A 25,525-nucleotide genomic window follows, 5' to 3' on the forward strand; every position below is an offset into this window, starting at 1 on the left:
TTTCACCTCGATCTATGTAAAAAATATTGCCATATTTCAAATGTTATTGGTCAGGGATTCTCCGATCGTGTGGTGATAAAACTGACACCTTTTAATCAAGGAATCCCGGGTTCGATCCCCGTGAAGGAATTTAAAACTGTAGGTCCAGACCCTATTACACAATCTATGCATAAGCTGGACTAAAACAATCTTTGAAAATTAGTTCCTGTTTATTTGGATGACATATTTTTTAGTATTTTCTCTTCGGTCTATATACAGGGAGGTTATTTCAGTCGTTTACCGTCAGAGCGTCGGCCGCCGAGCGGCCCCTTCATGCAACAGGTCCCGGCAAATTGACTTACAGGAAGTCCGTAACAGAAACCGCTTGTTTTGTAATGTTTCCACTTTTCACAATTACAATTGAAATAAGCACGTACCTTGTCGCAAGGATGCTGGAAAAGGAGTCCTCCCAAATACAAATATTTGTGGCACCTTATTTCTGACATCTAATCTTAGGTTAGACATCGCTACTTTATCCTCAGTTGTCGCGAGAGCGCCGGCAGCTTATCGGGGGTCGGGGGAGTTGTCAGCCGGGAGAGGGCGCTTGATACTGCACGAATGCGACAGTGTCGGCAGTGATGCCAACCGTAGGGATATGTCCCTACGCATAGGGACTTTTCACTATATTTCGCCCGCGTAGGGACAGATTTTACCAAATAAGGGAAAACGTAGGGACTTTTTTCAATCTTGGAAAATAACATTTATTGTGCTTACTCGCCAGTCAGTTGCACTTTCTTCGTGCTCGGTTTGGAATGAATGGATTAGTTTATCTGGAATTTTAGCGGAGGAGAAAAAAGAACTAACTAACGAATCTGCATCAGAATTTTGGAACATGTTGTCGGTTACCAAGAACTTTCAAGGCAAGTTCTTTTTTTAAAACATTTCCAAAAATAGTGCTAACATTGCCACATTCTAACGCGGAAACGGAAAGAATATTTCCAATGTTAAGTGATACAAAAACAAAAAAGAGAAATAAAATGGGACCAGAATTTTTAAAGACTGCAGAAAATACAGCATCACCAACCAACATCTATCTCTTCACACCAATGGCATGTATGACTTCAAATAACATAATCAACAGTAAACGATTCAATGCTATTCATTAGGGGTGTGCGGGATCCCGAAAAGTCAGGACCGGGATCGGGAAAAAAATTTCCCGTCCCGATCCCGACTTCGGGAAATGACTTCCCGACTTTTCGGGATCCCAAGCAGTCGGGAAATACCGAATGGTCACTTTAAAAAGTCGTTAATTCTCGACGTTTTCTGCATTGTAAGTTTCTGGAACTTATCGGAAATTGTAAGTTTTTATTCTAGAAATGCAAAAACAATCACTTAAAGTGAAAATGACGTGTAGAATTCGAGATTTCCAGAGGTTCGGGAAATTTCGAACATTTCCCGTCCGAAAATTTTCCGACTTGGTCAGTAAATTGCAAATTGTTTCGTCCCGAATGTCGGGATTTAAAAAAAAAATCGCGATCCCGTCCCGACCCAAAAAATTCTGTCCCGCACATCCCCTAGAAGGCAAGAATTTACAATACCGGACCCTTCTGTAATTTCTATGCTACGTCTTATACTCACGAAATAATTAGTCGTGATGATTTATCTCAAGTTAACATGTTGGTGTGAGGTGAAAAAATTGTTCATTAACGTGTAGAAGTTGTAAAATAAGCTTTTTAATTCTCGCTATGATTCTCAGTATACAAGTATGGTAGCCATATTTGTTGATATGAACAATTGACGACGTTCGCAATTAGTTACGTTGTCTACAGCGTTGCCACACTGTTAATTTCATACTTGGAGAGCATGGATCGTGTAAGAATGGCGGAAGAGAACAGTAAAAAAGTTGTTAATGTTGTACAGATTGTTAGGTGGAGTGTGCAGGAGGATGGCCGTGGGCTAATTAATAAACTTATGGATTTCAGTATATTGCCCAAAGAAGGTGCTTACATGTGACAGCGACAATCACGATGTAGAAGAACATGTGGAGTGTGGACTGATTTGATTACAGGTAAGTTTGGCAACAATGCATCGATCGTAAAATTGCAGGATACGAAAATGGCGTTTTCGATGATGAACGTTTGCCGTTAAAGTGCTACGAAAATAAGATTTTTTTATCGGTTCGTAATCACAATTAGCGCAAAACCATTCACGGATAGCCCCACTGACCATTCTCGGTAAGGTTAGGTAAAGTTAGGTTAGGCAAGGCAAACATAGTTAAAATTTGGGGTCCAAAAACCATGCACGGGTAGCCCCACAAACCATTGACGGATAGCCCCACGAACCATTCAGGTAAGGTTAGGTTAGGTTAGGATAGGCAAACATAGTTAAAATTTGGGGTCGTAGTAATATCAGGAATGTATATTTCGTTTTTTAAGTATTGGAAACACAAAATCTTCCAGTAAATAATGAGCAATCGTGCCGATCGCGGACCACTCAATTTAACTTATTTTGCAATTTCTACACGTGACCCCCAAAATTTTAACTTCAAATTCGTGATTAGGAGGCCTCAATTAGTGAGTATGCGAAATATAAAAAAAAACGGGGAGGGGTTCTGTATTGTAACTTCGCTCCTTCATTAATTGTGGAAGCACCGAGCAGAAAGATTTGGTAAGTAAATGTGTATATTTTATCTTCTGTTTTACATACTCATGAGGTGTTGTATTTTTTAGTTGCTTTACTTGGCGTAGGGACATTTTGACTACATCTGTAGGGACATTGCCGAAAAATGGTTAGCAACACTATCGGCTACCAGACGTAGTGAGTGTAAGCTTATGTTCACTTGTGTTTGCGTTTATTAGTATGCATGTTGTATATACTGTGTTATTGAGTTGGTGTGCTATTCAGTGCTAGTGCTTTATTGTGTGTTAATTGTTATTCATTCATTAGTTATTCCGCTAAACAAATATCGTCTTGAACAAAGAGTTTTTATGTACGATAATTACGTGAAAACGAACTCTTGCAGAAAAGTGGTCAGGCAATTACGAAAGACAGGATCTCTTGAACCTAAGAAACGTGTTGTATTGCTGTTGAAGGAGGTCATTTTCAACATCTCTTATAACACAGGAGGTTAGTGATCATCATTATTATTACTTTTAAATATCATTTTACGCTTTCGGTTTGCTTTATGCGCCGGGATACTGTCTTCCCTTTCTGTCAACTGAGGATAGAGTAGCGATGTGTAATCTAAGATTAGATGTCAGAAATAAGGTGCCAGGAATATTTGTATTTGGGAGGACACCTTTTCCAGCATCCTTGCGACAAGGTACGTGCTCATTTGAATTGTAATTGTAATTGTAATTGTAATTGTGAAAAGTGGAAACATTACAAAACAAGCGGTTTCTGTTACGGACTTCCTGTAAGTCAATTTGCCGGGACCTGTTGCATGAAGGGGCCGCTCGGCGGCCGACGCTCTGACGGTAAACGACTGAAATAACCTCCCTGTACTTCTAGTCAGTGGTGGTGATTAGGAGAGGCAAATGGGGAAGTTGCCCACCCCCACATTTTGCAACTTTTGAACTCTAAATGCTAAACCTTGTCTACCAAGAAAGAAAAAAACTGTCCTTGCCCCAGTTCTGGTACGCCATCGCCGCCACTCTTTCTCTTTTGTTATTAACTTTAAGACATTTTGTTCAAGGAAAAGCTTTAAAAGTTAGGAAGAAATTTGACTCATAGAGTTTATGTTCTAGGATCATCCACATGAAAGTCTATTTCTTGGAATTTTACAATCTGTGGAACGATTAATTCTTTGGTTTAAGTGGGTTATGAAAACATAATCTGGTTCCTATATATTTACGCTACATTTGTTTCGATCTAAAGCAGTTTTTACTTAGGTTATTCTGTTCGAATACTAACTGGACTTTATTTCTGTTAGTTGCTATGAGAATAATAAGCGTTCTGCTTTTTTTTTCCAACTTGTAATGAAAAATGACAATTTTCAGTGGGTCGACGGACCGATTGGATACCTTGCGACGCCTAGGGTTATAATCCCACTTTAAACTGTAAACATAGTCCCGATTAGCCTATCTGTGCATAAATTGGACTGGCGACAAACCTTGACACTTTTACACTACGTTTCCCAGGTTGAGAAATCTCATTACAAAGCTTTGATGTGTTTCTATTTGTTTTGTGTGTAATAGATGATGGTTTTCCTTTTCCAGCTCACATACTGACTTCGCTTGGCATTGTTATCTACACATTTTCCGGCTGTGACGTCATCTTCTCAATCGCCGTCCTGACGATCAGTTTTGGTTTGAACGGGGCTCTAACTTCAGGTCATTTTCTGAACGCCATGGACATAGCTCCAAATTTTGCAGGTACGTCTTAATTGATGTCCGGGTTTAGATTTTTTTCCTTTAAAAGTAACTTAGTAACAGCTCAGATGTTTCAGAAAGTAACCCAGTTAGAGTTACTTTCTGGTCGAAATTATCTTGCAAAGAAATCACCCACACAATCAATTATCATTATTTACAATAAAATTAAAATAAATATGCTGTGGAGCATTCCATTGTCACATGTGGGACACGAGGACTACATTTTGTATATTGAAGTAACTATTCTACTGGTAGTTAAGCAATTTTACACTTTCTGTGCAATCAAATATGAAACTTAACACTGTTGATTAAATATATTTACTTTCCCAGATTTGTAGCTACAAAGGAACAATTTTGTGAATTGTAAAATTATAAAAAATAAATTATTTAAGACAAAGAGAGAAGCTAATTGACCATTGAATATTCTAGTGTAGTTGAAGGGGAAATGTAGCAGATAAAGGAGAAATTAATTGTTTTTTGGTGTCACGGGTGGGACACAATAGAAAATAAAGGTGAATCAAAAAGTTAGAATAAAAGAACAATATGCAAAGTACCTTCCACCTTCTAACTTAATTATGTATAATATTTGAATTTTTAGACAAATGACAATTTTTGATTGTTCACTGCAAGATAGGATAAAGTTACGGCATTGCATTTAATTTTAAAAATTGAGGTTCGGGAACACTTCCACATGGAATGCCCCACAATGCAGTTCAAATATGCTTTCTCCACTCACCTTTCTTCTCATCCCTTTTTAGGTCCAATTTTTTTTTCTGAGAATTTTATTTTAAAATATTCTTTATTTATGTTCTTCCTTTAATGTAATGAACTAAGTTTCATATCCATATAATACAACAGGCAAAATCACTTTTTTGTATACTTTAACTTTTAGTTTCTTAGATATTATACGAGGAGGTAAAAGGTTATGAAGAAAAAGTAACACAAATTTCCTGCTTTTGATTTCCTCATTAATATAATTTTCATACTTGAATTTGGGAACTGATTCAAACGACTTGTTATCAATAATTATTATTACCTAACACTTGGTTTCGGCCTTTAAGGACATTTTTAGTTTTCTTATAATATTGAAAACGATGTGGAAAGCTTTCTCTTCTATGTAGCGTGAAACGGATATTTCGAAACTTTGACGTTCGGCGACGGACCAAGAGCTGTAGAAAGCTCAATTTTTACTTCGGGAAGGTAAGATAATTTATCGTCTGTTAACTTCCCAACAATTATCACCAAATTATTGTAACTGCAATCAATAATCATGCTTTATCTAAATTATTTCCTCGTTGTAACTGCTTTTTAATGATTAAATTTCATGATTCATTGCAAATTTTCACTTGTTTGCATACGAACGTGATTGTTTGTTCAATTGAACTTGGTGGTGCTTTAAAACTGTACCGAGACCTTACTTATTACAAAGTGAATTGAAACATATTTCCGCATATTTCATTAGTTCTTGCAATTACAACAGGGATAAACAAAATATATAAGTTTTCCAAAGCTTGGTTTGACTCCGCTTTATGCTCACTCATAACCCTTGCTGCAAGGGCTGGACCATAGACGGCTGGACCTTCCAATGTATCGTGTGTGCAGTGGCGTAGCAAGGGGTGGGTGAAGTTGGGCGACCACCCGGGGCCTCGCGCCTGAAAGGGCCTCACGTGTTGATACGAAAAATGTAATAAATAGAAGTGATAAAAAAAGATGGAAAAGGCTATTTTTGTGGCCAACAAAATTACATTCTGTTATTATCTGACTCAAAATTCTAGATAAACGTTACATACGTCAAATCAGGGGTGTAACATACAGGCAGGCGGGCCCTAAGTTTAAAGGGGCTAGGAAAAAGTAAAATGTTTTGTCGTATTTCTCATGTGGAACATTTACGCAAAAATTCACGCTACTTGCTTGGACATTCTTACCCATTTATTCTTTTCTTGAATAAAAAGCACTTTGCCTTATCTTTTCTTCTTTCTCTTGTTCTTGCACTACCAATTTTTATATTTTAACAATAAAGCACCTCCAACTGTCATGATGCAAGTGTTAGACATTTAAATGCTTGCGTTGTTTTCAACCCAAGGAGGACATGGGTAATATTAGCAGTTCTTCCTTCCTTCCTACAGTTTCCGAGAAAACAAAGAAGTACATTTTCAGGGTGAATGAAAATATGAAATATAATTTTTGTTAGTAATTTATTACTATTACCTAAATATGATAAATTTGTTGACGTATTTATATTATATAAAATATAAAAAGCCAGTACAATATAATGTGGCATATCAAAATTTGCTGCATGAACTTAATTTTAAGATCCTTTGTAATAGGCGCAATATTCTGTATCACTTATACTTACATAAAACTGTAAACGGTATATTAGACAATAGTTATTTCCTCAGTCAACTACAATTCAATACGAGAAAAAGTAATTTACGTGGGCGAATCTTACTGATTCCGAAAATTCCTAAAACTCAGAAATGTAAAAGCAGCCCATTAAGTAGAATGTGTGATTTGTATAATACGCTTTCAATGAATAACCAGGCCTTAGATATATCATTGCCATTCAAACTATATAAAAAAAATGATTGAATCAGAATTATGACAAAAATACACTGTAATCATTCCGGTATTACTATTTTCCCCATTATTTCCCATTGTATTCTACAATTACATATCTATACGTATTTTATGTCTGTAATTATTGCACAAGTCTTTGTTCTTTTATGGTGAAAGACAAGGGAAAGGGCCAGATTGTTTAATTTCATTATTGATTATGTTATTGATTACTTGTATTATCGGTTGATGTATGTTTATATATTTGCTAATTGTATTGTTTTCTTTTTTCTGCCGTCTGTAATTGGAGGTTTACCTCTGTTGAGGGCAGTAAATAAATAAATAAGTATCCCTGAAGATTTTGTATCGCTTTACATTGAGATTTCAAATTTAAAACACGGATGGGAACCTCTCATTCTAATCTCGGCCAGGGCCTCGCGATACGTTGCTACGCCACTGCGTGTGTGTAATGTAATTTTAACTGTTCGGCATATTCTTATTGAATGCGCCGATTTCGATTACCTCGGGCAGACTTTTAATCATTGATCAGACCGCTACAATTTAAAAGTAGCTTCGCTTCTCTACAGCTACAACTACATTTACCAAAAAGTAGCTCTCCCTACTTCGCTATTGTTGTGCTACTCCTGCATAAGCAAAAAATTGACAACCATATGGATATTCAAAAGAAGCCATTAGCAATTGTACTTACTAGATAAAAGATTCCGTTATTTATTATCATGACACCCGTCATTCTATATATTTTGAAAGCAGTGTTATATTTTTACTATAATGTTTGAGAATGATAATGTAAATTCAAATTTGATATTTGAGTACTGCAATTAGGATGCTATTGAAATTTATGTTTTGAACTATACATAAACATAAATTGGTAACATTGTTTACATATATCAACATTATTTGTTTCCGAATAATTATTTCACTTTTAGCAGACAAATATGAAGGCAGTATTTTGAGCGGAAAATATATCAATTGAAATGTTTATGAACTTCATGCTCAAGTAAACGTTATTGTTGACAATTTTTTGACACTGTTGCCGCATACAAAATTTGTCTCAAACCGCCGAGAAGAAATGCACGAAGAGACAGGAAATTTGTACCTTCGCTACAGCTATAAATTTAAGAATGTAACGGCGCTACAGCTACAAATTTTGTAGCTAGCTACAGAAGAGACGCTACAAGCGCTACTTCCGACCACTGCTTTTAATGTCCCCAACTATTTATCATCCATGTTTGGAGATGACGACTGTGTTTTAAGTAATGTTTTTAGCTTTCTGAGAAGCTTTTTTTTTTACTATTGTAGGATTAGATTTTAAATGTTAACAATGTTGTACGTACACAATACGTTTATTACGTAAGAGAATTATGTGTGTACGGTTTTCATGGTCGGTGTCGTAAGTTTAGAACAGTTGGTTAAACTGCAATCTGTTGTTTCGGGAAATAACGCCATCATCGTGTCGGGGAATAACTCCACTCAATTTAAACTCAAATTTAAGGAAATGTTGATTTCGGAAATAGGTTTATCCTTGCTCAGTTACTTTCGAGGCGTACAGATATTTATTCTCGGCTAATTTCCTCTTTCAGATGGCGAGGAAATGTAGAAATATACGGGCCAAATGGTCAGTGGATGACTTGAGGCAAGCTATGGCGGCCATCAAACAAGGGATAGAAGATAGCATGTGCTGCACGTTCCTCGCAGAACTTTGAGGGACTGGGTATCGCGAAAAGACAAAAAAAGACATGCTTTTTCTAATAAGTTACTACAGTAATTATTTTTCCTAGTACAGTTTAGTAAAGAAAATGTGAATGTTTTATTTGTAATTAAGATAATGTGAATGTTTTACTTGTAATTAAGAACATGGCGTTATTACCCGACAGGTCTGGAAATAACGCCATTTTGCATTAACACAGAATTTCGTATTTTATTGCTTTCATTATAACAGTAAAATCAATATTTTATTATTACACAATAGACGAAAGTTCATTCTCCTAAACATGTAAGTTTCATGTTCCTAACAATAAAAATGTATGAGTTATAAAACAAAATGACCAATTGGTGGCGTTATTCACCGAAGTTACCTATATTACTGAAAACATTAAGAGTACAGTTCAACTACTTAAGATAGAAGAAACAGTTGTACTACCAAAAACAGTAGAAAACATTAACAGTACAGTTCAGCTACTGAAAACAGTAGACACAGTTGGGCTACTAAGAACAGTAGACACAATTGGGCTACTAAAAACAGTTGAATACAGTAGCATTATAGTTCATCTACTGAAAACAGTAGATGTTTCAAAACACCCATTGATCTACTGAAAACATTAGACAGAATTTTCAGTAGGTTTTACAACGCACTTTTAACCTTTCTTAAGGGGCTCTTTACACCCCTTTTTTAACTCTTGGGTAAGGACTGTAGATAAGGGGTTATTTATTCCCCTTACACATTGAAGGGTGCAAAATGACTCCATTCATTTGTCTTGTTGAGTGTGAGCTGCAACTGCAAATATGTGACCACTAATAATTATTTCCTCCAATAGGAACCCTCACTGGCTTGGGCAACGGTCTTGGAGCTATGACTGGCATAATTTCTCCCAGTGTGGCTGGATTCATCTTGGAAAATGATGTGAGTTCAGCATATATGAATGTAAAATAGTAAGTCTGTTATACGAGCAGAAAATCATCTAGCCACGAGTGTGTCTGGTGCAGTGATGTTAAACCTAGCACAATTCGAGGTTCGTTGGCACCTAGCACCCTGTTTTTGCATAGTAGAACAATATAGCATAATTTGCGAACTTGCTTCTCTGGGAGGAAGAAATTCACTTCAATGGCCGGCATTTTGAGAAATTAAAAATAAAATTATATCCAGATTTTATTTGCGGTCCAGAGACATGCATTCCCAACCACACCCTCTTCATCTTTTCTTGTTTCTCTCCGGTTTATCTCGTGAGGAACATTTCATGGCAAGAAATCGATAGAAAATTGCGGGGGACAAATAAAACAAATGTTACCGCTTTGTAGTCGTCGAATCATCTCAAACTTTCTCTAGTTCAATGTTGAACTTATCTCGGAAAGTAAGTGCATATCTTAAAATTACAATGATCCGAAAAAGAAATTATAATATATTGCTATTAATATTTATCAATAATAGTAATAATTATTATTATTTTAGATCCTAGCACAATTTATATAATTTAGCATAATTTCACAGATTAAACAGCACTTTTTCTTATCGGGAGGTTGGCAACGCTGGTCCGACGCGACGAGAGAGAGAGAGAGAGAGAGAGAGAGAGAGAGAGATCTTTCTTCCTTTCTTTCCTTCCTTCTTTCCTTCCCTCTCTCTCTCTCTCCCCTCTCACTCTTTCTCCTCTCTCTCTTTCTTTCTCTCTTTCTCTCCTCTCTCTTTCTCTCAAAGAAAAATGGAAAGAAAGAAAAAGAAAGAAAGAAGGAAGGAAAGGAGGAAAGAAAGAAGTAAGAGAAGAAAGAAAGAAGGAAAGGAAGAGAAAGAAGAGAGAGAGAGAAAGAGGAGAGAAAAGAATGAAAGAAGGAAAGAAAGGACTTTCTTTCCTTCTTTCTTTTCCTTCTTTCTCTTTTCCTTCTCTCTTTCTTTCTCTTTCTCGCTCTCTTGCTCTCTCTCTCTCTCCTCTCTCTCTTTCTTCTCTGTCTCTCTCTCTCTTTCTTTCCTTCTTTCCCCTCTCTCTCTCTCTTTTTAAAGGAAAGAAAGAAGGGAGAAGGGGAGAGAAAGATGAGAGAGAGAGAGACAGAAAAGGGGAAAAGAGAGAGAGAGAGAGAGATTCCTTCTCCTCTTCTCTTTCTCTTTCTCTCTCTCTCTCTCCCTCCTTCAAGAATGTAATGTATTGTGTAAGATGGTGAGTTATAAAGCATGTTCCCAAGAATAACTTTAACGTAAAGAACTTATGATACAAGCCCAGGGACGTAGCTAGGTTGATCAGTTCGGGGGGGCCAAATCTGAAATTTGTTCCTATGTAAATATTTCCAGACAGTAAAGGTAAATAACTCTGTGTGTGTAATGTACACACACCACAGATATATATATATATATATATAATATTGTATTACATTATAATATTGCTACATATATAGTGCATTGGTATATTAAACTACTAAGAAGTGTATATAATATACGTATATGTGAATACTGGAGGTCAAATAAAAATTAGAGTTCAACAATTTTCAGGAAGCAAATCAATTTATGTAATTACTATTAAACTATTACTTTACAGTTTTCCTTAATGTATTTTACTTTCTGCTTGTCTCAATGACAACCTCTTCTTTTTTATCGAAACTATATCCCCTGTGGAAGTGCTAAACTGATAAATTATTCTGTGTAGGATCTTTCCTATTCATTCTGGAGGATACCGGGATTTTTTTTTCACCTGTTCGAGCGGCTCCGGTGCCCACCCAGCGTCGTACGTATAAAGTGGGTACATGGAGGAAACTCTGGCAGGTAAACGAGGCCAGGGACGTGGTGCTGATTGATCACATCACCTCCACTTTCGGCCGTGATCAAGAAAGTGTGGAGCCCTAACTACACACCCCTATACGCTTTCATGGCATAGCGAAAAGCACAGGGGAGCACATTACTTTACTTTTTTCATTATTTGGTATCCAGTACGTCATCATTAACAAATCATATTACATACACGCACACGTACACATATACACAGTTTTTTGGGGTAACAATTATAACTTGTTACTTATTAGAAACGCTTATATTGAAAGCGAAGCGAACAAGAAAAATATTACTAATTTCATACCTTTCATTCTTTCAAACAGGCAATAACAAATACTTTCACGAGTCATCATGTAAGTAAACTGCTACATTTTCTTCGTCCTCTTGCATCTGCCCCTCCTCCCTCCCCAAGCCCTCCTACCTCCTCACTAAAGTTATTGCTTGCTCGAAGGCAGCGAGGTCATTGGACTGTTCTGGTACTTGGCACCCTGGATAGAAGCAAAATCTAGCAGAATGAATCGAAAACAAAGGTTTACTGGGGAAGGGAAAATTTAACCGTATTTGCGTATTGCCTTACAGAAACGGTGCACTGAAACAGCAGAGGTACAATAACTCAACCCAGGGATAAGTCTTCCCTGCCATTTGAATGCCATTTCCTTCCCTTAATCCCTTAAAGCAAGAAAGACCGCTCCCTGCAATTTGTCAGGTTCGACACAAAGGGGTCTAGTCATACAGTGACGACCACAGATAGAAATAGGTCTCGCAGGAACATTTTATGACGGGCAGTTCAGAGAATATTTGGGACGCAGTGCCGCCTTTGTCCGCAACCATCTTGCCAACATTTGTTGAACAAGCTTGTTGTATTGTCTCCATTCAAGCTTTGTGCTGGTCTTAGGGCCGCCTGTCAAGATGTTGCTTTCCTGAAGAAAGAAGATCGCGTTTTATTCTAATTTCTGGGCCTTCCCGAAATTACCGTCGTTCCCTTGTAATTAAGGGGTCCCGGGTTCGATACCAGGTGGAGGCACATAGTGGTTCGGATCCCACTTGAAACTGTAGGTCCAGTCCCGATTAACCTTACTGTGCACAAAGTGGACTTAAAACAACTCAATCAATCAATCAATCTTATTTCTGGCTGTGAATTTAGCAGGGACGTAATTATAACAATAATAGGACGTTATAAAAACATTAATAATAATAATGATGCTTTTAACATTGAAATTATTGTCAAATTTAAATTCTAGCACATTTAGTAGTATTCCAGCGCAAACAGCACTTTAAATTATGCGAGTGATTTGTAACTCTCCTCTAGACACTAACGTGTGCAGGTTTTTTTTTCAGAGGGGAGGGGGAGAGACAGTATAACATATTTCATAATTAACCACTTTTAAGCTTCCTTTTGAAAGTTGTTCAAAGACAGAAATTTCGGGAGAGTTATAGCCGCATCAGCTCCCCCATGTGTACACCAGTGCCTCGAGATGTAGTAGGAAAAATAGATGCGTGCCACTTTTTTTGCGGCAATTTCGAAAATTGCGCACCTCTTAACTTGCACCCTGCATTCTCCCAAAACAACGTTGATGGTTTGTGCAAGTATCATGCACAAAGATACTGAAGTAGGTGTTTTCACACTTGTTTATTTCTGTCTTGAGTTCGTGTTATCAGTAGGCAGCGGGTTTATAATAGCCACAAAGCATGCTAAATATACAGGTAAATTGGCGCCAAAAATGACAAAATTTGACAACTTCAAAAAGCACAAAAAATAGGTAGTAAATATCAACTTGTTATTACCTTTCTTTTTCAGTTTCACACCTATTTTTTTTATTCTACGTATATTATATTTTTTTAAATGTTGTGCCGCTTTTCTGTTACTTTTAGTTAATCGCAATGTTGACGATCATGAATGGCAATTAATGAAGGAAAACTCACAAATCGCCATCACAATTATGACATGTAATATGCAGAATATTATTGGCGACTCAAATGTTGTTTCTTGTTGTTGTTGTTTTTTAACATTCTTAAGAATAAATTCATGTTTTGGCTTTATATTGCATATTTATTATAACGTCATGTTTACCACGGCGGACCTCCTCGGTGTGGTTTACCACGTTGCCTTGTAACCAAAGAGTGCCAGGTTCAAGTCCCGATGGAGACGCATTGCACAATGGGTCGGAGTCAAATTTAAATTATAAATCCAGTTCCAATTAATCTATTTGAGCATAAAATGGACTTTAAACTATTTTTGATTACGACGACAATGGGATCAGTTATTGTAATAGTGAAAGAAAATAATATCTCCCTCAGGATTCAAACCTCGGACTCAGTTTTACAGAAATTGTAATCTCTAGACCAGTGGTTCCCAAAGTGTGCCCTGGGGCGCCCTGGTAGGCGTACGGGGCCGCCGCAAGATGTTCCAATATTTTCACTGAAATTCAGTCATTGATATGATTGTTCCAAATAGCTACATGCTCTTATTTAGAACATTTTACATAAAAAATGTTTCGGAATTTGAAATATATGTTTATTTTTTAACCTAAGGAAAGCAACCTATGCACACTAACAGAGCGTTACAAGTGTTAGATAGGGCCTCCCCGGTGGCGTAGTGTTCGAGTCGCCACCTTGTAATAAAGGGGTCACGGGTTAGTTACCCGGTGCAGGCACATAGTGATTCGGATCCCACTTTAAACTGTAGGTCCAGTTCCGATTAGCCTTATTGTGCATGAAATGGACTTAAAACATCAATTCAATCAATCAATCAATCAAAGCAAGTATTAGATATGCCTACATTCTGATTTGGACGCCGCGAAAAAATATTGAAACACTAACGGCGCGGCGAAACGAAAAAGTTTGGAAATTCCTGCTCTACACCATAAAGATTAGCTTTGTTCCTTCGTTCGTCAGTGCTATATATATTTTTTAAAACAATGCAAATATAGGTAAAGATTATTTCTCCGTTGTGTGAGGTATCAGTAGACCGTTAACATCTGCTGGCAATGCCAACAATGCATTAGTGTACATTGTTATTAGATAGGCTTCCACTCTCCCCGACATCCATTCTAAACAATGGCATTACTTATTTCATTTATTCCAGTGTTCGTGGCGGAGTGGTAAGCGTAAAGGGCTACGGAATCAGAGATCCCATGTTCAAACCTCCACTAGCCATTGGTGACTCATCACCTTTCCATCCGTCCATCATTCATCCATCCACATCGACTTGTAAAAATTAACCTACGAGGTAGGAAAAAAGGTAAAATAGCCAAAATGAAAACCTATTGAATTCTAGCCGCCTCAGTGGCTGAGCACGTTAGCTATCGAATTACGATTTTGTCCCAAATTGATCTAAGTTCGAGTCCGTGAGTTTTTGTATTAAGTCCTCTTCATGCACAGATAGGCCAATCGGGACTGGACGTACAGTTTAAAGTTGGATCCAAACCACTATGTGCGTCCACTAGATATCGAACCCAGGTCAGGACCTCTTAATCAGTAGCGTACGCAGGATTTCATCAAGGGGGGTGTTATTTCTAAAACTTTTTCCAAATTCACATTACCATTGTTTTATTATACTTTAATTAAATAATAAGCACAATTAATTAATAATACTTATAATTAATTAATTAGCTGAATTAATACTGATAATACTAATAATACCACTACTACTACTATTAAGTAGTAGAGATCTACATAAATATAGTATTTATGAAAATAATAGAACGAAATTACTTTCTAGTCATTCGATTTTTATCAAATCCTGGGAGCATTTTTTTTATTCTTTGTTAAGAAATAATTGTCTGGTGAACGAGGGGAGACATTTCAAGGGTGAAGAAGATCCATAAATACAAGAAAATATATTAAAATAAATTGAAATAATCAAAGTATGGAACTCATCCAAGGAGCTGCGGTGATCTGGTCGGTAGAGCGTCTGACAAGTGACAATCACGCGGGAGATCCGGATTCGATTCCCGAAATTCGTTGGAATTTTTCCGGCTTTTTCCCCACATAAATGACCCCGATAATTCACATCTGGATTATCTTGCTGTTCTTACCAACAAAACATTTTACAATAGTTAAGCTTATTGTCGTTTGAATAATTGTCTAGTCAACAAGGTGAGACATTTTAAAGAGAGACATTCAAACGTGCTGCGGTAAACAATGGGAAGGCGGACTGGCGACGTATTCTTGTCCGCCTAGCCTTTGTCTATACATTAGACTCTTACAACATACCAATAACTTTATTTAGTTAATTCTCATTGTTCACATAAAAAAAATACGTTCGTTGAACACTGGCGTACGTAGAGGGATGGCCGATGGTGTTCCAGCCCCTACCGAAATTTTGAGAAAATCAGAATTTTCAAATAAAAATCCGTTAAGAACTCTTATCAAAATATGTAAATGCGAAACCTCTTTTAAAGTGAATCCCGATTACCATTTTTGTCTTTGAATACAATTTTAATAGACTGAAAAGTTCCAAAAATACGAAATAGTTTATTATGCATCCTGCCCTCTAATATGAAGCCATGTGTTATCCACATTTACTATTCCAGCCCCTCCCGAAAAAAAAAAATCCTGCGTACGGCAGTGTATTGAACATTGTTGCAACTGAGATACAAAACAAGTGTTTTCTGTTTTAAATCATAGTTATCCTAACCTAACCTCATAAACTCGTGTTTATTTTCAAGGCATCACTCTGAAAGACGCGTGTGTTTGGAATGCTGTGCTTTTCTCCATGCTGCATGGAAATAATAATTCAAATTATTATTATTATTATTAGTAGTAGTAGATGTAGTAGAAGAAGTAGTAATAGCAATATTATTGTCCCAGATCTGACTGTGAAAATTTACCATTTATATTTTTTCCACAGCATTTTCCATAATATTTCACAAGCTCAAGGGGGGGGTTTAAACCCCGTAACCCCCCCCTTGCGTACGCCACTGCTCTTAATTATATGGTGACGACATTACCGCTACGCGATGTCCTCGCCTGGAGAGGCAGGCGCTTTTTTTTGTTACTGTCCATGCATTAATTTCTTGTATCACCGTTGCATATCTTTGACATTAGCCAGAAGTGTCAGTAAAGTAATGTAAAATCAGGAAACGAAAATCAAAGTACATCCAGTGTTCAAATTGAAATTTTTAATTTAACTCCTGACCAGGTAAAGAATTTTCCTCTTAAATATTCTCGATCCTATTTTGCTATTGCTAAGAATTTGACGTAATCATTTCTTTCAACTTCAAGTAATTAATATCAGCATATAAATTGTCAGTTTCTGTACTGAATTTTACATTAAAATTAATACTGTTGTTGGTTTGCAAATTACAATATGTATTTCATGAGAAAATATTTCCTGATTAATTTGTCTTCCTCTAAGAAAAATAATTCTGATATGAAATAAAAGTCCACTGAGACGAGATCTGTGATTACTGAACTCTTGTACATTAATTGGAAAATTTGTGTTATTTACTTTGAACCATCAGTCCGTATGTTTTAGGTACAAATCTCAAAATTTGAAAAGGGAAGCTGATATGACTTTTCTCCTCAGCATTTTTTTTTCAATTTGAACACTCGATATACAGACATATACATATTTCATTATTTAAGTTAAACTACGAACACGCACACACACACATATAATTGTTTTACAAAACTGATTGGTACTCACTTTGTAATTCGTCCACAGTTCCATGCATTTTAGATGATAGGACGTTCCTCGTTTTCCTTAATTTTTTCACATGGTTTCTTCCAGTTGCGAATCCCTATTTTCCTGAAACTTGATTCTGCATATCCTGAATCTGTGCCAAATTTACGGCATGGAAAACAAAAGCATGTGTCAAGTTCCACACTATATTCTAGCTACAGCGCAGATGCAAACCAGTGATTTTGAAATGACCGCTTTCGCTTTCCGAACGTAGTATTTGGATAGTTTTGCAAAAGTGGTTGCCTAGGATTATCTACCCTAAGATCAGTAATTGTTTTCACATTAGTACATTCACTTGTTTTGTCTAACTTTGGAACGTCAGAACTTGGACCAACACCCTCTTCATTGCCGTCATCTTCCACATGTTTTGAGATAGTTTTAAAATATCCGGTTTTGATAAATTTATCCATTCAAGATGGAAATGCACAACAACGCTAGAACTCTTCCCACACACGAACAAATACACAGTGACCGTAGGAACCCGATAGCAGACCTTCCTCGCAAGCAAGAACACAAAGCTAATCTGTGGCTCTGAAGCTGAAGCATACAGCAATTTTAAATCTCAGAACAATGCAAGTACTGGAGAACTCTCTCCATAGCCTACGTCGCTCGACCACCTACTGTTGACCGCTCGGCCACGGCGGAGTCTTTGATTCCATCTGTATTGGAAGGGTCATTTGCAACAAAAGGGTCGGATCTCTGGTTTCCAGGAACTTAGGACAAGGGTAATAACCTCTAAGCAGGCAGATTTTATGACCTTGGTTATAATCTGGTAAGCAAGGAAAGGGTGGAATTTTGCTGTCCTACATTTGCTTCCGAAGATTTTCTTCGGAACAGTGTTTCCAACTCTGCTACAAATTTACCAGAAAATAATATGTAGTATTAATTTAGGATAATTTTTAATCGATCAAAATTTTGTTTGCGGGGGCCAGAGTTACAACTGCCGGGGCCAAAGCCCCCCCAGGCCCCCCCCTAACGACGTCCCTGTACAAGCCCATTCTTTTGTGGACCACTGACACGATGAACCTCATGAGACTTTGAGGAAAATGATGTCCACAAAAAATGAAAGTACAATGGACCAAGATGGAAAAAAACCTAATTCAATCAATCAATCATAAATGTAAACATATCACATTATTTTACATAATGGTTAACCTCGCATGAGAAGTGCTGGTGATGATATTGCCATGATTATTGGAGGCTTAGAAATTGGTTGTTAAAGGTTCAGGAATTGTATGTAAATTAATTCAATTCCGGTCCGGGAGAGAAAATCAGCAAGCGTAAATGGGTTCTTCACCGTGAAGAACCTTTTATATGTAAAGTGTTTCGATTCGGGTCCGGAACTTTTCGTCCGGATCAATGTAAATACGGTAAAGGTTCGATATTGAAATGAAACAATACGCAACTTGGACCGAATTTAAATTGTGCGAGAGAAAAGTTTCGGGTCCTGTTGCGGAACCCAATAGAACCCATTGGAATTTATATGTTCCTGGACCTTAAACAATAACCTTGATATTTTACGTGACGAATGGTTGACTGGTGATTGGCTGATAAACTTACACATACTATAGCTGAGATATTTTGCAAATCCGTTGGCGCTGGGTTACATTTTAGTGTTTAAGTGATACGCGAGTGAATAAACAAGTATTATATAATTATACATGTTTGCACCTGTACTTTATATACAAGGGTCGTTGAAGGTTGACCAAGCCTTATTTCTAGACAGGAAATATACATACATAGAAGCACCAAACTATGTCAGTTTTTCAAAGTATTCCCCCTGAACATCCAGACACCGTTGCCATCGTTGTGGAAGTTCCTTGATGCCTTTGGCGTAGAAAGAAGTAGGTTGGTGTCGTAACCACTGCAGCACAGCGTTCTTGAGTTCCTCATCTGTCTGGAAGTGCGTCCCGCCCAAATGCTCTTTAAGAGCCCCAAACAAGTGGAAATCACTGGGGGCTAAATCTGGATTGTAAGGACATTGTGGTAAAACCTCCCAGTGCAAGTTGGTCAGTGTTGTTTGAGTCAAACGGGCCGTGTGTGGCCTGGCATTGCCATGGAGATGAATTACATGTTTCGACAACATTCCAGGTCTTTTGTTCCGAACGGCCCCACGTACAACACTGATACTGACTGTATGCTTTATGTCACGCACTGTTACTCGCCGGTCTTCAAGGATAACTTGCTTAACATGCGCAATATTCACCGGAGTGACTGCAGTTGGCGAACGTGTCCGTGCGGATCATTTGCTACCAACTCCCGCCCTTCACTGAACTGTTGACACCATGACAGTGTTTGTTCACCATACTGTGCTTGCAGTCTACGCCAAATTTCAGCATGTTTCACCTTCTTCTTCACGAGAAATTTCATTATACACCGCTGTTCCACAGCAACAGATACACTACTTGCCGCCATCTTTGTTTACACTACTGCGCATATGCCAAATGCGTCGCAAAGGATCATGGTTACTCGCAAGGAATCATGGTCTGTCCTGCCGAAGTAATGCAGCGCTACATTGATTCATTAATATTTTACGCACGAAAGTCTTGGTCAATCTTGAACGACACTTGTACTTGCTACATACTAACATTTTTGAAGGTGTGTATTCATTTCATCATTGCAGCCATCCGTGTCCGGTTGGAGGATCTTATTTTACACCACAGCTGTTCTGTATGCATCTTCAAGTTTAGTGTACTTAATCTTCGCCACTGCAGCGGTACAACCTTGGAATTTCGTCAAAGACAACAAGGAGAACAAGAGGATGCTGCCACAAGAGAAAAAGGATGAACAGGCAATCTGAACAACAGAAAATAATCAGATTTTTTAAAGTTTGAATGCACTGGCATAAGCATGGGGGAGCTGGTGGGGCTACAGCTCTCTCTGAAATTGTGAGATAATCAAAATTTTCAAATGAGAGCAGTAAAGATCCCTTAATACCATTTCTGAATTTGAACAACTTTCAAAACGATGATTAAAAATGACAATTACTAGGGCTAGGAATTTATTTTACCTAAAAATCACCAAAAATATGCAAAAAAATGCTCTTATGACTGAAATTTAAAAAATATGCACTATAATTTGAAAAATATGCCCTCACAACTGAACTGTTTCAAACATCAATATTTAACGTGTGCAGAGATATTTTCACATATTATTTTTAGATAATTTATGAGGCCAAAGTCCATTTTCTGATTTCATTCCATTAGAGAAGGAGGCTGGTTTTCACCATTTTTCAGGAAATAAACTGGGTCGTATAATTCTAAAAATTCAACAACTTGAGTGAACATGGTAGTAAGAACAAATTCATTTCGAAAATGGCTGTATATTCCTTGAAAAAACGAAAATATGCTCAATATGACTGAAAATCTATCAAAATATGCTCTATCACGCAAAAATTGCCAAATATGCCAAAATGGACCCTTAAAAAGCACTTTAATTTAATTAGTTTCTTCATAATATGAATTTCTATATGCACCCTTACCAAAAATATATGCTAAGTCATGAAAATCCTATCTCTAGTAATTATAATGGATCTTACTGTGTATCCCGATTCCTCTAGAACGCAGCACCTTCCTAAAAAAAAATATAAAAAATAGGCTAGTAGGCTAGTGTTTGTTAGGAATGTTATTGGAACCAACGAACATGTTTTAAAAGTTGTGTATTGTTTATGACCAAATATTTATTTTCTGTTAACATTGAAAATAAAATCATTATTGTTGCTGCACAGATTTTGAAGTGTGTTCAAGGGTCTTCCCGGTGACGACGTCGTCGCCTTGAAACCAACGGGTCACGGGTTCGATACTCGGTGGAGCACTTCGAAACATTGTGTGACGCAAACAGCGATGTCCGTTGAACCGTGGAAACTGTCGCTGCGAGTCAAGTGAGTGCGCTGTTGCCACGTTCGCCGTATATCTTTACTACGTTGAATTGAACATTTGTATAAAATCGGTTTCACAATGTGAATTGACAATGATAATGGATTTCAAAAACAGATGCAAAGAGATTCAAAACAAGACCAATATTGTAGTAGGCCTACCCAATGCTAAGAAAAAGTTGTTTCGCAAAATTGATAAGAACGTCTTTTTTGACAAATTTTAAAAATCTGAAAATTAAGAATTGTGTTTAATACCTTTCTGCCAGTACCTTACTAAAATGTCATCACGATCGAACCACCCATTTTTTTTATTTATAGAACTTCAAAAGAGCGATCGTCTGCAAGACTATAAAAAACCTGGGAATTTTTTCGTTTTCACGGTGATAAAAAATAGAAGGCATAGTCGAAAAAACATAGCAAAGATTAGCGCAGAATTGAATAAGCTCAATTTTAATGTAACTCGTTTTTATGTAGGTCTACTGATTAATTTTTAATCGGAGTACAAACTCGAGTGTCCATAATCTGACAGTACGCCGTTGCTCCGTCCATTATTAAACTACGAAGAACAGCCACCATGGCAAGTAGAGTTGATTTCGTCAGCTTTTTTCGTTAGAGGTAGATCACATTTCTCACTGCATCTCGTCATTAGCCCCATCCAGTTGGCTGCACTTTTTGACTCGCTTTGACTCTCTTTGCACCGAAGCGTCTATTTTTTTTTTTCCAACACAGAGTCGTCGTCTCAACCATAAAAGTCAGTATGGGTTAAATTAAGCGCGGCGTTGCCAGATCAACAAACGGAGTCGCATCGAGTCGCTGTTAATCGCTAATGATTGCGATAAATTTACTTCCTTAATATCGTATACGAAATCATCAAAATCTATGTATTTGATGCATTTTTGAAAAAAAAAAAACGATAGTTACCTCAAGGTTTGCATGTAAATGTTTATATTACGACGTAACTATTTACCATTTTACATTTGCATTATATGTGTAATACACGCAACTATTGTAACTTCTTTCGTTGAATGTTGTATCCTTTACATAAACAGAATTAAATAAATTCAAAAACAAACATTAAGATACATTTTTTACGGAAAATAAAGCACACTGCACTTCCTACGAACCGAGGCACCTGCCTGCAAATGAATTGTAACCTTAGTGGCGCGCAATGAATTTGATACGCAAGACAGCCCGCATAAACAAACTACGATTTTACAATAAATAACGGTGCTGTGGAGTAACAATGCATTCTAAAAATAACTTCAAACAATGGTCAACACTTTTCTCGCTTGGATTGCACGTGTATCGCGACAAACCGAAAAGTTTCTCGCTAACCAACTTTTTCGTGTTACGATCTGATGATTTATACAAAATATCCAATGTAAATATATATAACTCTCGTCATAAGCAAATTAATTCACTCAGGCGAAGAATATCATGTCTACAAATACCATAGATCCCGTAGAAAAAAACTGGGGAAGTTGTTCAAGCGGTTTGATATTTATGGCTTTTGAAGTATTTACTATAAAAATTAAGCGTTTTGCAAAATTGCATAATTATGGAAATTTCAGATCACATGAATTTGTGACAGGTTGTACAATGTCGTCAGTAAATAGTGCATAAAAACTGTACAGGATAATGATTTCACTGTTTGAAATTTATGACTTTTACAATTTGTAAATTTTGAAACATCTGGCAACGCAGCGGTGGTAGAGAAGGACAGAGCTATTGGCAAAACTCATGTATTAGAGAGAGAGGGAAGTACTCCATTTACTTCCATACTGACTTATAAGGTTGAGACACACTTAGAGTTCGTTTATTTGGAGTCAAGTAGTGTAATTGGTGTCTGCACCGTCTGCGTACCTTCCGGACCGGTGTGTGTATGGTCACGTGGTGCGTGCTAACTAATCAAATGACCGTTTAAAGCAGCAGACAGGCATTTGTTGAATCTTCTAAACTCGAACACCGCTTTCCGTCTACTTGCTTGAACGTAATTTCCTTGCACCACCCTTGACACTGGGTACACCTGCACTGCACCGAGTGTTAAAAAGTGCAGCCAACTAGAGTCGTTTTCACGTTCAGAAGACACAACGGCGCTTATGGAGAAACCGCACAGTGTTGCCAATACAGCGCTAGCTCATGTCGCCGGGAAATGATGACCTTCCTTCACAATGAAGATGTTACATATTTTGTATATATAATGATAATTATATGTAATTATTAATATTAATATTATACTGTGAACGTTACAGTTACCCTTTTTACTATGATCCATTGCGATCACTACACACGCGAGTGTAATGCACGAATATGACACTTCAGAAATCACTTAAAAAAGTAAAAATCACTGAGAGCTCACACAAGTGAAAACACTTTTTCGGGAGAGGGAAAAAGTCTAAACAGACCAAAGCAGATCTCTCACTCAAGTAAGGGGAACCTGGCACATGGGTTACATTAAGTTGCAACCCAAACAAACAAATGAGTTATGGCCCACGTGAACTGATAAGAAGTGAATGACTCAAGCAAGGCATGTCATATTTCTATCTTGAAGCCCCATATTTTGTCACGTGTTGGAAAGCCTTTCAAGAGTTAATATGGTGTCTATGTATTTATGTGTACGTTGGAAACTGAAAGGTGATCTTCATTTCAGTATTAATGTCGACAGTAATGTAAACGAAAACAACGTGTATTTGCGACAGCACTAATGTTGATCACAACAGCAGCATTGGAAATAATTGTCAATTATTAAATTTAAGTAATTTCAATTCTATTATAACAAACAGCATGAAGTTCATATTTTTACTGAATGGAAATAAAATAACTCGAAAACTTGGTGGCGATTAGCCGGAATGCTGCGGTGAGTCAGCTCAAGATGGCCAGACAACGTCTCCTTACTTCGCGCGCGGTTCGGGTTAAAAAGAAACTCCAAATCCATGGAAGTTATATTTCTGGGAACCTTTGAGTGGTTATAAAAAATAATTTAATTATTTTCTCCACAACTTTGTCGCTGGAAGTTTTTACTTGGAATTACAGAACAAAAAATGGCCAGCGACGACATTTTCTACTGCACGAATATAAAAAATCTCCACATACTTTATTTGAATATTTTTTAATGCAAATATGCTTTAAAGTATTGATAAATTCTGAGTACCACCGTCACCTATGACAATTAAAAAACAGTGTCAATTTTTTTCATAATGAAAGCTTCAATTTAACGGCATGTTTCAACGTTAGGAATGAAAACAATGTAAAAATTGTGTTTTCACAGAAAATTTGCGTTTTTAATTTATCTAAAATTATGAAAGCAAGTTACCAGTTTTTTGTGTTCACCATCGTATTCTCTACAAAATTTCCTGCAAAACTGCAGGTACCGATTTTACTTAAGCTAAATTTGTAAATCCAGAAATTTGACAACAGCGCGCTCGTATTTCCCATAAGAAAAGCATTGCCCATAAGAGCCCATTGTGTCTTCTGAACGTGAAAACGACTCTAGACGGGGTTATTGATTTGAACGGGCAATATAAGTTGGTCAAGTTTTCTCAGTGTAACTAAGCTGCTCGTCAAGTCAACCTTGCAGCAGGTTTTCGCATATGTAGTTCCAAACGTGCGCGCAAGAACATAGTTCCACTGAGACGGGTTCTATTCCGACACAACTGCAAGAAAACAGTTATTTAATTTGTAATATACAGACAAAATAGTACATCCATTAGCAGGTATGGACTTAATTGGTTGCAATCACAGTGCAGACGAACTTAGAACCGTAGATTCGCCAACTGCAATGTGTAGTGCGTTGAAGAGACACTGAAACTTTAGAGCGAGTCGAGCGAGACTGAATGAGTTGCAGAACGCGTGGAATCGGCGATACCAGTGTTGCACATCCCACTATTTTAACCCTATGTTTATTGTAGAGCGGCGAGAATGGCTGAATCTACTGTTCAGCGCGCGGTTTTACCCGAATGTTATTTTGGACTTCGTCCGAAGGGAAATTTTCTTCAAAGACAAGCAAGTTGTTTTGAATGCATAATCCTCCTTGCGGCAACAAGATCAAAGTAAAACAGGGCGTGAGGTGATTTGCCGTCAATGTGCGCACGAATTGTATCACGGGTGTTGAATGATTTGCTGTTTGAGTTTAGCAAGAGGAAACGATTGTTTGTTTTTTGACGACAAAAGAATCTCCGCGGTATTAAAAGATATCGCAGTGAGAAGAAACATGTTTATTATTTGGACGAGACGTCCTTCAACTCGGTGGGTGGGGGAAGGGGGAATAAAACATGGAAGGATACCAGCATGCAAAACCATGCCAGGGCTGAAGAAACCAACGATGAGGGGAAGGGGGAGACTTATTGTTTCACCCACTGGCGGCAATGAAAGCTTTGTTGAAGGTGCATATTTACTGTTCCGCGCAAAGAAAGGGAAGGGTGATTATCCGCAAGAAATGGACAGACCAAGATTTGAATCCTGGTTTAGTGAAGTGATTCATAAATTGAAACCAGGCAGTAGCGGCTCGTGCCTAAAATAACAGGTGAAGAAGTATATTTATAGGCAATGAAAACAAATAGTAAGTGCCAGTGCCC

The 25,525-nt window shown here is 37.4% G+C and overlaps 1 protein-coding gene across 1 annotated transcript in view; it reads left to right on the forward strand.

Annotated features, from left to right (window-relative positions):
* The window catches only part of LOC146003519 (putative inorganic phosphate cotransporter), a 68,149-nt gene extending 47,348 nt beyond the window's left edge, over nt 1-20,801 (forward strand). The window contains exons 9-11 of the mRNA XM_083141806.1: nt 4,197-4,352; nt 9,458-9,543; nt 19,701-20,801. Of these exons, the coding sequence (XP_082997932.1) occupies nt 4,197-4,352; nt 9,458-9,543; nt 19,701-19,877 (419 nt within the window). The 3' untranslated portion in view covers nt 19,878-20,801. The remainder of the gene's footprint in view (nt 1-4,196; nt 4,353-9,457; nt 9,544-19,700) is intronic.
* The last annotated feature ends 4,724 nt before the right edge of the window (nt 20,802-25,525 follow it).

This window comes from Lepisma saccharinum, chromosome 20 (assembly GCF_977018435.1).
Source record: "Lepisma saccharinum chromosome 20, izLepSacc3.1, whole genome shotgun sequence".
Lineage (NCBI taxonomy): Eukaryota > Metazoa > Arthropoda > Insecta > Zygentoma > Lepismatidae > Lepisma > Lepisma saccharinum.